General features: G+C 61.6%; 1 protein-coding gene across 1 annotated transcript; it reads left to right on the forward strand.

Moving 5' to 3' along the window:
* The first annotated feature begins 687 nt into the window (after positions 1-687).
* On the forward strand, positions 688-14,328 carry GABARAP (GABA type A receptor-associated protein). The gene is made up of 4 exons (XM_088466532.1): positions 688-924; positions 10,225-10,303; positions 10,505-10,623; positions 14,103-14,328. The coding sequence occupies exons 1-4, from the start codon at positions 835-837 to the stop codon at positions 14,166-14,168; spliced, it is 354 nt and encodes a 117-aa protein (XP_088322658.1). The 5' UTR covers positions 688-834; the 3' UTR covers positions 14,169-14,328.
* The last annotated feature ends 1,286 nt before the right edge of the window (positions 14,329-15,614 follow it).

Raw genomic sequence — 15,614 nt, forward strand, 5'->3', positions numbered from 1 at the left:
CTCCCCCGGTAGATGGCAGTAATGAGGGTGTCTCTCCTCTCTCCCCCTGTAGATGGCAGTAATGAGCCTGTCTCTCCTCTCTCCCCCCTCCCCCTGTAGATGGCAGTAATGAGGGTGTCTCTCCTCTCTCCCCCTGTAGATGGCAGTAATGAGGGTGTCTCTCCTCTCTCCCCCGGTAGATGGCAGTAATGAGGGTGTCTCTCCTCTCTCCCCCTGTAGATGGCAGTAATGAGCCTGTCTCTCCTCTCTCCCCCCTCCCCCTGTAGATGGCAGTAATGAGGGTGTCACTCCTCTCTCCCCCTGTAGATGGCAGTAATGAGGGTGTCTCTCCTCTCTCCCCCCTCCCCCTGTAGATGGCAGTAATGAGGGTGTCTCTCCTCTCTCCCCCTGTAGATGGCAGTAATGAGGGTGTCACTCCTCTCTCCCCCTGTAGATGGCAGTAATGAGGGTGTCTCTCCTCTCTCCCCCGGTAGATGGTAGTAGTGAGAGTGTTGTTGTATGTGTGATAGGGGGTGTGTCGCTGTCACTGGCGGGTCACGTGAGGAGGAGGGTCTTCCTCAGACTCGGATACTAGTGGTATAAAATCATGATTCTGAGCTGTCCCCGGCGCGGCGGGCGCCATGTTTGCTATATCCGGTTGTCTGTGGCAGTTGCTGAGCCGGATGTGCGCTGGGGGCTGGGCCCGGGTGACGTCCTTGTGGGCGTGGTGACAGTGCGGAAGCTGTAGGCGGAGCTTGTGCTGTTTATCTGTCTCCGTCACACAGACCAGGCCCCGACACCCGGGACCCCGACAACCCGACAACCCGACACCCAGCGGCCCCGGCTCCGGCAGACATGAAGTTCGTGTATAAGGAAGAACACGCGTTCGAGAAGCGGCGCTCAGAGGGCGAGAAGATCCGGAAGAAATACCCGGACCGAGTCCCGGTGAGAGCCGACAGCTTACTAGGACGGGGTGGGGGTGTACTGGGACGGGGTGAGGGAGCTGTGGGTGTACTGGGACGGGGTGAGGGAGCTGTGGGTATACTGGGACGGGGTGAGGGGGCTGTGGGTATACTGGGACGGGGTGAGGGGGCTGTGGGTATACTGGGACAGAGGGGTGAGGGTGGCTGTGGGTGTACTGGGACGGGGTGAGGGGGCTGTGGGTATACTGGGACGGGGTGAGGGGGCTGTGGGTATACTGGGACGGGGTGAGGGGGCTGTGGGTATACTGGGACAGAGGGGTGAGGGTGGCTGTGGGTGTACTGGGACGGGGTGAGGGGGCTGTGGGTATACTGGGACGGGGTGAGGGGGCTGTGGGTATACTGGGACGGGGTGAGGGGGCTGTGGGTATACTGGGACGGGGTGAGGGGGCTGTGGGTATACTGGGACAGAGGGGTGAGGGTGGCTGTGGGTGTACTGGGACGGGGTGAGGGGGCTGTGGGTATACTGGGACGGGGTGAGGGGGCTGTGGGTATACTGGGACGGGGTGAGGGGGCTGTGGGTATACTGGGACGGGGTGAGGGGGCTGTGGGTATACTGGGACGGGGTGAGGGGGCTGTGGGTATACTGGGACGGGGTGAGGGGGCTGTGGGTGTACTGGGACAGAGGGTGAGGGGCTGTGGGTGTACTGGGACAGAGGGGTGGGGGTGGCTGTGGGTGTACTGGGACGGGGTGGGGGTGGCTGTGGGTGTACTGGGATGGGGTGGGGGTGGCTGTGGGTATACTGGGACAGAGGGGTGAGGTGGCTGTGGGTGTACTGGGACAGAGGGTGAGGGGGCTGTGGGTATACTGGGATGGGGTGAGGGGGCTGTGGGTATACTGGGACGGGGTGAGGGGGCTGTGGGTATACTGGGACGGGGTGAGGGGCTGTGGGTATACTGGGACAGAGGGTGAGGGGGCTGTGGGTGTACTGGGACGGGGTGAGGGGGCTGTGGGTGTACTGGGACAGAGGGGTGAGGGGGCTGTGGGTATACTGGGACGGGGTGAGGGGGCTGTGGGTGTACTGGGACAGAGGGTGAGGGGGCTGTGGGTGTACTGGGACGGGGTGAGGGGGCTGTGGGTGTACTGGGACAGAGGGGTGAGGGTGGCTGTGGTGTACTGGGACGGGGTGAGGGGGCTGTGGGTGTACTGGGACAGAGGGTGAGGGGGCTGTGGTGTACTGGGACAGAGGGGTGAGGGTGGCTGTGGGTATACTGGGACGGGGTGAGGGGGCTGTGGGTATACTGGGACGGGGTGAGGGGGCTGTGGGTATACTGGGACGGGGTGAGGGGGCTGTGGGTGTACTGGGACGGGGTGAGGGGGCTGTGGGTATACTGGGACGGGGTGAGGGGGCTGTGGGTATACTGGGACGGGGTGAGGGGGCTGTGGGTATACTGGGACGGGGTGAGGGGGCTGTGGGTATACTGGGACGGGGTGAGGGGGCTGTGGGTATACTGGGACGGGGTGAGGGGGCTGTGGGTATACTGGGACGGGGTGAGGGGGCTGTGGGTATACTGGGACGGGGTGAGGGGGCTGTGGGTGTACTGGGACAGAGGGTGAGGGGGCTGTGGGTATACTGGGACGGGGTGAGGGGGCTGTGGGTATACTGGACGGGGTGAGGGGGCTGTGGTATACTGGGACAGAGGGTGAGGGGGCTGTGGGTATACTGGGACGGGGTGAGGGGGCTGTGGGTGTACTGGGACAGAGGGGTGAGGGGGCTGTGGGTATACTGGGACAGAGGGGTGAGGGGGCTGTGGGTATACTGGGACAGAGGGTGAGGGGGCTGTGGGTGTACTGGGACAGAGGGGTGAGGGGGCTGTGGGTATACTGGGACAGAGGGGTGAGGGGGCTGTGGGTATACTGGGACGGGGTGAGGGGGCTGTGGGTATACTGGGACGGGGTGAGGGGGCTGTGGGTATACTGGGACGGGGTGAGGGGGCTGTGGGTATACTGGGACGGGGTGAGGGGGCTGTGGGTATACTGGGACGGGGTGAGGGGGCTGTGGGTGTACTGGGACAGAGGGTGAGGGGGCTGTGGGTATACTGGGACGGGGTGAGGGGGCTGTGGGTGTACTGGGACAGAGGGGTGAGGGGGCTGTGGGTGTACTGGGACAGAGGGGTGGGGGTGGCTGTGGGTGTACTGGGACAGAGGGGTGGGGGTGGCTGTGGGTGTACTGGGACAGAGGGGTGAGGTGGCTGTGGGTGTACTGGGACAGAGGGTGAGGGGGCTGTGGGTATACTGGGACAGAGGGGTGGGGGTGGCTGTGGGTGTACTGGGACGGGGTGGGGGTGGCTGTGGGTGTACTGGGATGGGGTGGGGGTGGCTGTGGGTATACTGGGACAGAGGGGTGAGGTGGCTGTGGGTGTACTGGGACAGAGGGTGAGGGGGCTGTGGGTATACTGGGATGGGGTGAGGGGGCTGTGGGTATACTGGGACGGGGTGAGGGGCTGTGGGTATACTGGGACGGGGTGAGGGGGCTGTGGGTATACTGGGACAGAGGGTGAGGGGGCTGTGGGTATACTGGGACGGGGTGAGGGGGCTGTGGGTGTACTGGGACAGAGGGGTGAGGGGGCTGTGGGTATACTGGGACAGAGGGGTGAGGGGGCTGTGGGTGTACTGGGACAGAGGGGTGAGGGGGCTGTGGGTGTACTGGGACGGGGTGAGGGGGCTGTGGGTGTACTGGGACAGAGGGGTGAGGGTGGCTGTGGGTGTACTGGGACGGGGTGAGGGGGCTGTGGGTGTACTGGGACAGAGGGTGAGGGGGCTGTGGGTGTACTGGGACAGAGGGGTGAGGGTGGCTGTGGGTATACTGGGACGGGGTGAGGGGGCTGTGGGTATACTGGGACGGGGTGAGGGGGCTGTGGGTATACTGGGACAGAGGGGTGAGGGGGCTGTGGGTATACTGGGACAGAGGGTGAGGGGGCTGTGGGTGTACTGGGACAGAGGGGTGAGGGGGCTGTGGGTATACTGGGACAGAGGGGTGAGGGGGCTGTGGGTATACTGGGACAGAGGGGTGAGGGGGCTGTGGGTATACTGGGACAGAGGGGTGAGGGGGCTGTGGGTATACTGGGACGGGGTGAGGGGGCTGTGGGTATACTGGGACGGGGTGAGGGGGCTGTGGGTATACTGGGACGGGTGAGGGGGCTGTGGGTATACTGGGACGGGGTGAGGGGGCTGTGGGTGTACTGGACAGAGGGTGAGGGGGCTGTGGGTATACTGGGACGGGGTGAGGGGGCTGTGGGTATACTGGGACGGGGTGAGGGGGCTGTGGGTATACTGGGACAGAGGGTGAGGGGGCTGTGGGTATACTGGGACGGGGTGAGGGGGCTGTGGGTGTACTGGGACAGAGGGGTGAGGGGGCTGTGGGTATACTGGGACGGGGTGAGGGGGCTGTGGGTGTACTGGGACAGAGGGTGAGGGGCTGTGGGTGTACTGGGACAGAGGGGTGAGGGGGCTGTGGGTATACTGGGACAGAGGGGTGAGGGGGCTGTGGGTATACTGGGACGGGGTGAGGGGGCTGTGGGTATACTGGGACGGGGTGAGGGGGCTGTGGGTGTACTGGGACAGAGGGTGAGGGGGCTGTGGGTATACTGGGACGGGGTGAGGGGGCTGTGGGTATACTGGGACGGGGTGAGGGGCTGTGGGTATACTGGGACAGAGGGTGAGGGGGCTGTGGGTATACTGGGACGGGGTGAGGGGGCTGTGGGTATACTGGGACGGGGTGAGGGGGCTGTGGGTATACTGGGACAGAGGGTGAGGGGGCTGTGGGTATACTGGGACGGGGTGAGGGGGCTGTGGGTGTACTGGGACAGAGGGTGAGGGGGCTGTGGGTGTACTGGGACGGGGTGAGGGGGCTGTGGGTGTACTGGGACAGAGGGGTGAGGGTGGCTGTGGTATACTGGGACGGGGTGAGGGGGCTGTGGGTATACTGGGACAGAGGGTGAGGGGGCTGTGGGTATACTGGGACGGGGTGAGGGGGGCTGTGGGTATACTGGGACGGGGTGAGGGGGCTGTGGGTATACTGGGACAGAGGGTGAGGGGCTGTGGGTATACTGGGACGGGGTGAGGGGGCTGTGGGTGTACTGGGACAGAGGGTGAGGGGGCTGTGGGTGTACTGGGACGGGGTGAGGGGGCTGTGGGTGTACTGGGACAGAGGGGTGAGGGTGGCTGTGGGTATACTGGGACGGGTGAGGGGGCTGTGGGTATACTGGGACGGGGTGAGGGGGCTGTGGGTGTACTGGGACAGAGGGGTGAGGGGGCTGTGGGTATACTGGGACGGGGTGAGGGGCTGTGGGTGTACTGGGACAGAGGGTGAGGGGGCTGTGGGTGTACTGGGACGGGGTGAGGGGGCTGTGGGTGTACTGGGACAGAGGGTGAGGGGGCTGTGGGTGTACTGGGACAGAGGGGTGAGGGTGGCTGTGGGTATACTGGGACGGGGTGAGGGGGCTGTGGGTATACTGGGACGGGGTGAGGGGGCTGTGGGTATACTGGGACGGGGTGAGGGGGCTGTGGGTATACTGGGACAGAGGGGTGAGGGGGCTGTGGGTGTACTGGGACAGAGGGGTGAGGGGGCTGTGGGTATACTGGGACGGGGTGAGGGGGCTGTGGGTATACTGGGACGGGGTGAGGGGGCTGTGGGTGTACTGGGACAGAGGGTGAGGGGGCTGTGGGTATACTGGGACGGGGTGAGGGGGCTGTGGGTATACTGGGACGGGGTGAGGGGGCTGTGGGTATACTGGGACAGAGGGTGAGGGGGCTGTGGGTATACTGGGACGGGGTGAGGGGGCTGTGGGTGTACTGGGACAGAGGGGTGAGGTGGCTGTGGGTGTACTGGGACAGAGGGTGAGGGGGCTGTGGGTATACTGGGACAGAGGGGTGGGGGTGGCTGTGGGTGTACTGGGATGGGGTGGGGTGGCTGTGGGTGTACTGGGATGGGGTGGGGGTGGCTGTGGGTGTACTGGGACAGAGGGTGAGGGGGCTGTGGGTATACTGGGACAGAGGGGTGAGGGGGCTGTGGGTGTACTGGGACAGAGGGGTGAGGGGGCTGTGGGTATACTGGGACGGGGTGAGGGGGCTGTGGGTGTACTGGGACGGGGTGAGGGGGCTGTGGGTGTACTGGGACAGAGGGTGAGGGGGCTGTGGGTGTACTGGGACGGGGTGAGGGGGCTGTGGGTGTACTGGGACGGGGTGAGGGGGCTGTGGGTGTACTGGGACAGAGGGTGAGGGGGCTGTGGGTGTACTGGGACGGGGTGAGGGGGCTGTGGGTATACTGGGACGGGGTGAGGGGGCTGTGGGTGTACTGGGACAGAGGGTGAGGGGGCTGTGGGTATACTGGGACGGGGTGAGGGGGCTGTGGGTATACTGGGACAGAGGGTGAGGGGGCTGTGGGTATACTGGGACAGAGGGGTGAGGGGGCTGTGGGTGTACTGGGACAGAGGGGTGAGGGTGGCTGTGGGTATACTGGGACGGGGTGAGGGGGCTGTGGGTGTACTGGGACGGGGTGGGGGTGGCTGTGGGTGTACTGGGACAGAGGGGTGAGGTGGCTGTGGGTGTACTGGGACAGAGGGTGAGGGGGCTGTGGGTATACTGGGACAGAGGGGTGGGGGTGGCTGTGGGTGTACTGGGACGGGGTGGGGGTGGCTGTGGGTGTACTGGGATGGGGTGGGGGTGGCTGTGGGTGTACTGGGACAGAGGGGTGAGGTGGCTGTGGGTGTACTGGGACAGAGGGTGAGGGGGCTGTGGGTATACTGGGACGGGGTGAGGGGGCTGTGGGTATACTGGGACGGGGTGAGGGGGCTGTGGGTATACTGGGACGGGGTGAGGGGGCTGTGGGTATACTGGGACAGAGGGTGAGGGGGCTGTGGGTGTACTGGGACGGGGTGAGGGGGCTGTGGGTGTACTGGGACAGAGGGGTGAGGGGGCTGTGGGTATACTGGGACGGGGTGAGGGGGCTGTGGGTGTACTGGGACAGAGGGTGAGGGGGCTGTGGGTGTACTGGGACGGGGTGAGGGGGCTGTGGGTGTACTGGGACAGAGGGGTGAGGGTGGCTGTGGGTGTACTGGGACGGGGTGGGGGTGGCTGTGGGTGTACTGGGACAGAGGGGTGAGGTGGCTGTGGGTGTACTGGGACAGAGGGTGAGGGGGCTGTGGGTATACTGGGACAGAGGGGTGGGGGTGGCTGTGGGTGTACTGGGACGGGGTGGGGGTGGCTGTGGGTGTACTGGGATGGGGTGGGGGTGGCTGTGGGTATACTGGGACAGAGGGGTGAGGTGGCTGTGGGTGTACTGGGACAGAGGGTGAGGGGGCTGTGGGTATACTGGGACGGGGTGAGGGGGCTGTGGGTATACTGGGACGGGGTGAGGGGGCTGTGGGTATACTGGGACGGGGTGAGGGGGCTGTGGGTATACTGGGACAGAGGGTGAGGGGGCTGTGGGTATACTGGGACGGGGTGAGGGGGCTGTGGGTGTACTGGGACAGAGGGGTGAGGGGGCTGTGGGTATACTGGGACGGGGTGAGGGGGCTGTGGGTGTACTGGGACAGAGGGTGAGGGGGCTGTGGGTGTACTGGGACGGGGTGAGGGGGCTGTGGGTGTACTGGGACAGAGGGGTGAGGGTGGCTGTGGGTGTACTGGGACGGGGTGAGGGGGCTGTGGGTGTACTGGGACAGAGGGTGAGGGGGCTGTGGGTGTACTGGGACAGAGGGGTGAGGGTGGCTGTGGGTATACTGGGACGGGGTGAGGGGGCTGTGGGTATACTGGGACGGGGTGAGGGGGCTGTGGGTATACTGGGACGGGGTGAGGGGGCTGTGGGTGTACTGGGACAGAGGGGTGAGGGGGCTGTGGGTATACTGGGACGGGGTGAGGGGGCTGTGGGTATACTGGGACGGGGTGAGGGGGCTGTGGGTATACTGGGACGGGGTGAGGGGGCTGTGGGTGTACTGGGACAGAGGGTGAGGGGGCTGTGGGTATACTGGGACGGGGTGAGGGGGCTGTGGGTATACTGGGACGGGGTGAGGGGGCTGTGGGTATACTGGGACAGAGGGTGAGGGGGCTGTGGGTATACTGGGACGGGGTGAGGGGGCTGTGGGTGTACTGGGACAGAGGGGTGAGGTGGCTGTGGGTGTACTGGGACAGAGGGTGAGGGGGCTGTGGGTATACTGGGACAGAGGGGTGGGGGTGGCTGTGGGTGTACTGGGATGGGGTGGGGTGGCTGTGGGTGTACTGGGATGGGGTGGGGGTGGCTGTGGGTGTACTGGGACAGAGGGTGAGGGGGCTGTGGGTATACTGGGACAGACGGGTGAGGGGGCTGTGGGTGTACTGGGACAGAGGGGTGAGGGGGCTGTGGGTATACTGGGACGGGGTGAGGGGGCTGTGGGTGTACTGGGACGGGGTGAGGGGGCTGTGGGTGTACTGGGACAGAGGGTGAGGGGGCTGTGGGTGTACTGGGACGGGGTGAGGGGGCTGTGGGTGTACTGGGACAGAGGGGTGAGGGGGCTGTGGGTATACTGGGACGGGGTGAGGGGGCTGTGGGTATACTGGGACGGGGTGAGGGGGCTGTGGGTATACTGGGACGGGGTGAGGGGGCTGTGGGTGTACTGGGACAGAGGGTGAGGGGGCTGTGGGTGTACTGGGACAGAGGGGTGAGGGTGGCTGTGGGTATACTGGGACGGGGTGAGGGGGCTGTGGGTGTACTGGGACAGAGGGTGAGGGGGCTGTGGGTATACTGGGACGGGGTGAGGGGGCTGTGGGTATACTGGGACAGAGGGTGAGGGGGCTGTGGGTATACTGGGACAGAGGGGTGAGGGGGCTGTGGGTGTACTGGGACAGAGGGGTGAGGGTGGCTGTGGGTATACTGGGACGGGGTGAGGGGGCTGTGGGTATACTGGGACGGGGTGAGGGGGCTGTGGGTATACTGGGACAGGGTGGGGATGGTGGTGGGTATACTGGGACGGGGTGAGGGGGCTGTGGGTGTACTGGGACAGAGGGTGAGGGGGCTGTGGGTATACTGGGACGGGGTGAGGGGGCTGTGGGTATACTGGGACAGAGGGTGAGGGGGCTGTGGGTATACTGGGACAGAGGGGTGAGGGGGCTGTGGGTGTACTGGGACAGAGGGGTGAGGTGGCTGTGGGTGTACTGGGACAGAGGGGTGAGGGGGCTGTGGGTATACTGGGACAGAGGGGTGGGGGTGGCTGTGGGTATACTGGGACAGAGGGGTGAGGGGGCTGTGGGTGTACTGGGACAGAGGGGTGAGGGGGCTGTGGGTGTACTGGGACGGGGTGGGGGTGGCTGTGGGTGTACTGGGACAGAGGGGTGAGGTGGCTGTGGGTGTACTGGGACAGAGGGTGAGGGGGCTGTGGGTGTACTGGGACAGAGGGGTGAGGGGGCTGTGGGTATACTGGGACAGAGGGGTGAGGGGGCTGTGGGTATACTGGGACAGAGGGGTGAGGGGGCTGTGGGTGTACTGGGACAGAGGGGTGAGGGGGCTGTGGGTGTACTGGGACGGGGTGGGGGTGGCTGTGGGTGTACTGGGACAGAGGGGTGAGGTGGCTGTGGGTGTACTGGGACAGAGGGTGAGGGGGCTGTGGGTATACTGGGACAGAGGGGTGGGGGTGGCTGTGGGTGTACTGGGACGGGGTGGGGGTGGCTGTGGGTGTACTGGGATGGGGTGGGGGTGGCTGTGGGTGTACTGGGACAGAGGGTGAGGGGGCTGTGGGTATACTGGGACAGAGGGGTGAGGGGGCTGTGGGTGTACTGGGACAGAGGGGTGAGGGGGCTGTGGGTGTACTGGGACAGAGGGGTGAGGGGGCTGTGGGTGTACTGGGACAGAGGGGTGAGGGGGCTGTGGGTGTACTGGGACAGAGGGGTGGGGGTGGCTGTGGGTGTACTGGGACAGAGGGGTGGGGGTGGCTGTGGGTGTACTGGGACAGAGGGGTGAGGGGGCTGTGGGTGTACTGGGACAGAGGGTGAGGTGGCTGTGGGTGTACTGGGACAGAGGGGTGAGGGGGCTGTGGGTGTACTGGGACAGAGGGTGAGGGGGCTGTGGGTATACTGCGCCTTTGTGACTGAGTTGTCAGGTAGACTGGTTGGGTCTCTGGACGAGGTCAGCATGGTGAGTATACTACGCTATGGTGAGATTGGCATCGGGTAGGCTGGGTGGGGTCAGGGTGGTGGTTGGGTCTCGGGACAAGGGCAGAATGGTTGTATATTACGCCTTGGGATGGGGTTACTGCTACCTGTGTCATCCTCTAGTCATTTTTGTCGTTGGTCTAGGTAATTGTTGAGAAGGCCCCGAAGGCAAGAATTGGAGATCTGGACAAAAAGAAATACCTGGTCCCGTCAGACCTAACCGGTAATAAGTCACTTGTATTGCACCTTCCCCCCCTCTCCCCACGTAGCCTGTTCTCTCAATGTGGCCTCACCTGGGCGCTCTGCCTCCTGCACCTGTCAGACAAGCTGTAACCCTCAGCCGAGAACCTTCCTTAATACAATGTGATCCAGCAGGGGCAGCACGTGACAGCGGATCTCTAGTTACCTTCTCTTCTCTGGTCAGTCGGCCAGTTTTACTTTCTTATCAGGAAAAGAATCCATTTGCGTGCAGAAGACGCCCTCTTTTTCTTTGTCAACAATGTAATCCCCCCAACCAGCGCCACCATGGGGCAACTCTACCAGGTACGTTACTGGGGGGACTGAAGGTGTAGTGCTAGGATTGTATGTGCTTTAAGTACAGGAATAGTAGATACAGGACAGGATGGAGGTGTAGTGACAGAGCTGTGTGTGTGCGTGAGGTCAGTACAGGAATAGTAGAGAGATACAGGACAGGATGGAGGTGTAGTGACAGAGCTGTGTGTGTGTGGGGTCAGTACAGGAATAGTAGAGAGATACAGGACAGGATGGAGGTGTAGTGACAGAGCTGTGTGTGTGTGTGGTCAGTACAGGAATAGTAGAGATACAGGACAGGATGGAGGTGTAGTGACAGAGCTGTGTGTGTGTGAGGTCAGTACAGGAATAGTAGAGAGATACAGGACAGGATGGAGGTGTAGTGACAGAGTTGTGTGTGTGTGAGGTCAGTACAGGAATAGTAGAGAGATACAGGACAGGATGGAGGTGTAGTGACAGATGTGTGTGTGTGGTGTAAGTACAGGAATAGTAGAGGAATACAGGACAGGATGGAGGTGTAGTGACAGAGCTGTGTGTGTGTGTGGTCAGTACAGGAATAGTAGAGAGATACAGGACAGGATGGAGGTGTAGTGACAGATGTGTGTGTGTGTGGTCAGTACAGGAATAGTAGAGAGATACAGGACAGGATGGAGGTGTAGTGACAGAGCTGTGTGTGTATGAGGTCAGTACAGGAATAGTAGAGAGATACAGGACAGGATGGAGGTGTAGTGACAGAGCTGTGTGTGTGAGGTCAGTACAGGAATAGTAGAGGATTACAGGGTAGGATGGAGGTGTAGTGACAGAGCTGTGTGTGTGTGGGGTCAGTACAGGAATAGTAGAGAGATACAGGACAGGATGGAGGTGTAGTGACAGAGATGTGTGTGTGGTCAGTACAGGAATAGTAGAGAGATACAGGACAGAATGGAGGTGTAGTGACAGAGCTGTGTGTGTATGAGGTCAGTACAGGAATAGTAGAGAGATACAGGACAGGATGGAGGTGTAGTGACAGAGCTGTGTGTGGGGTCAGTACAGGAATAGTAGAGAGATACAGGACAGGATGGATGTGTAGTGACAGAGCTGTGTGTGTGGGGTCAGTACAGGAATAGTAGAGGAATACAGGACAGGATGGAGGTGTAGTGACAGAGCTGTGTGTGTGGTCAGTACAGGAATAGTAGAGAGATACAGGACAGGGTGTAGGTGTAGTGACAGAGCTGTGTGTGTGTGGTCAGTACAGGAATAGTAGAGAGATACAGGACAGGGTGGAGGTGTAGTGACAGATGTGTGTGGTCAGTACAGGAATAGTAGAGAGATACAGGACAGGATGGAGGTGTAGTGACAGAGCTGTGTGTGTGCGTGAGGTCAGTACAGGAATAGTAGAGAGATACAGGACAGGATGGAGGTGTAGTGACAGAGCTGTGTGTGTGGGGTCAGTACAGGAATAGTAGAGAGATACAGGACAGGATGGAGGTGTAGTGACAGAGCTGTGTGTGTGTGGTCAGTACAGGAATAGTAGAGAGATACAGGACAGGATGGAGGTGTAGTGACAGATGTGTGTGTGTCTGTGTGGGGTCAATACAGGAGTAGTAGAGAGATACAGGACAGGATGGAGGTGTAGTGACAGAGCTGTGTGTGTGAGGTCAGTACAGGAATAGTAGAGATACAGGACAGGATGGAGGTGTAGTGACAGAGCTGTGTGTGTGTGAAGTCAGTACAGGAATAGTAGAGATACAGGACAGAATGGCGGTGTGATGGAATGTGGGTAGGTGGATGGCGGGCGTTGTGGAAATTTTGGTAATTGATGTCGGGGGTGGTGTAGTTGTGGGGGTGGCGTAGTGTGGGGAGGTGGATGGCGGGGGTGGCGTAGTGTGGGGAGGCGGATGGCGGGGGTGGCGTAGTGTGGGGAGGTGGATGGCGGGGGTGGCGTAGTGTGGGGAGGTGGATGGTGGGGGTGGCGTAGTGTGGGGAGGTGGATGGCGGGGGTGGCGTAGTGTGGGGAGGTGGATGGCGGGGGTGGCGTAGTGTGGGGAGGTGGATGGCGGGGGTGGCGTAGTGTGGGGAGGTGGATGGCGGAGTGTGGGGAGGTGGGTGGCAGAGGTGGAGGAATGTGGGGAGGTGGATGGCGGAGGTGGAGGAGTGTGGGGAGGTGGATGGCGGAGGTGGCAGAGTGTGGGGAGGTGGATGGCGGAGGTGGAGGAATGTGGGGAGGTGGATGGCCGGGGTGGAGGAGTGTGGGGAGGTGGATGGCGGGAGTGATGGAATGTGGGGAGGTGGATGGCGGGGGTGGAGGAGTGTGTGGATGGCGGGGGTGATGTAACGTGGGGAGGTGGATGGCGGGGGTGGAGGAGTGTGGGGAGGTGGATGGCGGGAGTGGAGGAGTGTGTGGATGGCGGGGGTGGTGGAATGTGGGGAGGTGGATGGCGGGGGTGGTGGAGTGTGGGGAGGTGGATGGACAGGGTGGGGGAGTGTGGGGAGGTGGATGGACGGGGTGGTGGAGTGTGGGGAGGTGGATGGACGGGGTGGTGGAGTGTGGGGAGGTGGATGGACGGGGTGGTGGAGTGTGGGGAGGTGGATGGCGGGGGTGGAGGAGTGTGGGGAGGTGGATGGCGGGGGTGGAGGAGTGTGGGGAGGTGGATGGCGGGAGTGGAGGAGTGTGTGGATGGCGGGGGGTGGTGGAATGTGGGGAGGTGGATGGCGGGGGTGGTGGAGTGTGGGGAGGTGGATGGCGGGGGTGGTGGAGTGTGGGGAGGTGGATGGACGGGGTGGTGGAGTGTGGGGAGGTGGATGGACGGGGTGGTGGAGTGTGGGGAGGTGGATGGACGGGGTGGTGGAGTGTGGGGAGGTGGATGGACGGGGTGGGGTGAGTGTGGGGAGGTGGATGGACGGGGTGGTGGAGTGTGGGGAGGTGGATGGACGGGGTGGTGGAGTGTGGGGAGGTGGATGGACGGGGTGGTGGAGTGTGGGGAGGTGGATGGCAGGGGTGGAGGAGTGTGGGGAGGTGGATGGCGGGGGTGGAGGAGTGTGGGGAGGTGGATGGCGGGAGTGGAGGAGTGTGTGGATGGCGGGGGTGGTGGAATGTGGGGAGGTGGATGGCGGGGGTGGTGGAGTGTGGGGAGGTGGATGGCGGGGGTGGTGGAGTGTGGGGAGGTGGATGGACGGGGTGGGGGAGTGTGGGGAGGTGGATGGACGGGGGTGGTGGAGTGTGGGGAGGTGGATGGACGGGGTGGTGGATGGCGGGGGTGGAGGAGTGTGGGGAGGTTGATGGCGGGGGTGGAGGAGTGTGGGGAGGTGGATGGACAGGGTGGTGGAGTGTGGGGAGGTGGATGGACGGGGTGGTGGAGTGTGGGGAGGTGGATGGCGGGAGTGATGGAATGTGGGGAGGTGGATGGGGGGGTGATGGAATGTGGGGAGGTGGATGGTGGGGGTGGAGGAGTGTGTGGATGGCGGTGCAGGGGGGGGAGTGACAGTGTAGTAACAGTTCTCTTTGTCTCTAGGAACACCACGAGGAGGACTGTTTCCTGTATATCGCCTATAGTGATGAGAGTGTATATGGAATGTAGCCCCTTCCCCAGCGTGACTCTTCCCTCCCCTCAGACTGTCCTGTATCTCTGTGGTTGCCCTCTCTGGGGATAGGCTCTATGTCAGAGGGCAGTAACCGCTCCTTATCACCCCCTTCCCATGCCCCATTCAGGGCCATTCGTAATAAAATGATTGACAATGCTGTGTCTCCCGTGTATTATGTCTCGTGGTACCTCACTAAGGGTGACCAATGAATGGGCTCAGTGTGCGAAACAATGGCGCGTCCAATGCGCCTTCTATTCTGGCGAGCTGTAGGGAGCAGTCAGAGTACTTCGCTGATTCTTATCCCTAAACACCCCCATGTTCCCACAATGGTGAAATATGCTCTATTTTATATTTCTGTCTACCTCTCATATTATATATCTGAAATTATACCCACCTCATATTATATCCCTGCCACTATTCCCCCCCCTCATAGTATATCCCTGCCACTATCCCCCCCCCTCATAGTATATCCCTGCCACTATTTCCCCCCCCCTCATATTATATCCCTGCCACTATTCCCCCCCCTCATATTATATCCCTGCCACTATTCCCCCCCCTCATAGTATATCCCTGCCACTATTCCCCCCCTCCTAGTATATCCCTGCCACTATTTCCCCCCCCCTCATATTATATCCCTGCCACTATTCCCCCCCCTCATAGTATATCCCTGCCACTATTCCCCCCCCTCATAGTATATCCCTGCCACTATTTCCCCCCCCTCATATTATATCCCTGCCACTATTCCCCCCCCTCATATTATATCCCTGCCACTATTCCCCCCCCTCATAGTATATCCCTGCCACTATTCCCCCCCCTCATAGTATATCCCTGCCACTATTCCCCCCCCTCATATTATATCCCTGCCACTATTCCCCCCCCTCATATTATATCCCTGCCACTGTTCCCCCCCATCTCGTATATCCCTGCCACTATTCCCCCCCCACCTCATAGTATATCCCTGCCACTATTCCCCCCCACCTCATAGTATATCCCTGCCACTATTCCCCCCCACCTCATATTATATCCCTGCCACTATTCCCCCCCACCTCATATTATATCCCTGCCACTATTCCCCCCACCTCATATTATATCCCTGCCACTATTCCCCCCCACCTCATAGTATATCCCTGCCACTATTCCCCCCCACCTCATAGTATATCCCTGCCACTATTCCCCCCCACCTCATATTATATCCCTGCCACTATTCCCCCCCACCTCATATTATATCCCTGCCACTATTCCCCCCACCTCATATTATATCCCTGCCACTATTCCCCCCCACCTCATATTATATCCCTGCCACTATTCCCCCCCACCTCATATTATATCCCTACCACTATTTCACCCCCTCATATCCCTGCCACTATTTCCCCCCCCTCATATTATATCCCTGCCACTATTTCCCCCCCCCTCATAGTATATCCCTACCACTATTCCCCCCC

The sequence above is a fragment of the Taudactylus pleione genome, unplaced genomic scaffold (genome assembly GCF_031769625.1).
Source record: "Taudactylus pleione unplaced genomic scaffold, aTauple2 ptg003434l, whole genome shotgun sequence".
Classification (NCBI taxonomy): domain Eukaryota; kingdom Metazoa; phylum Chordata; class Amphibia; order Anura; family Myobatrachidae; genus Taudactylus; species Taudactylus pleione.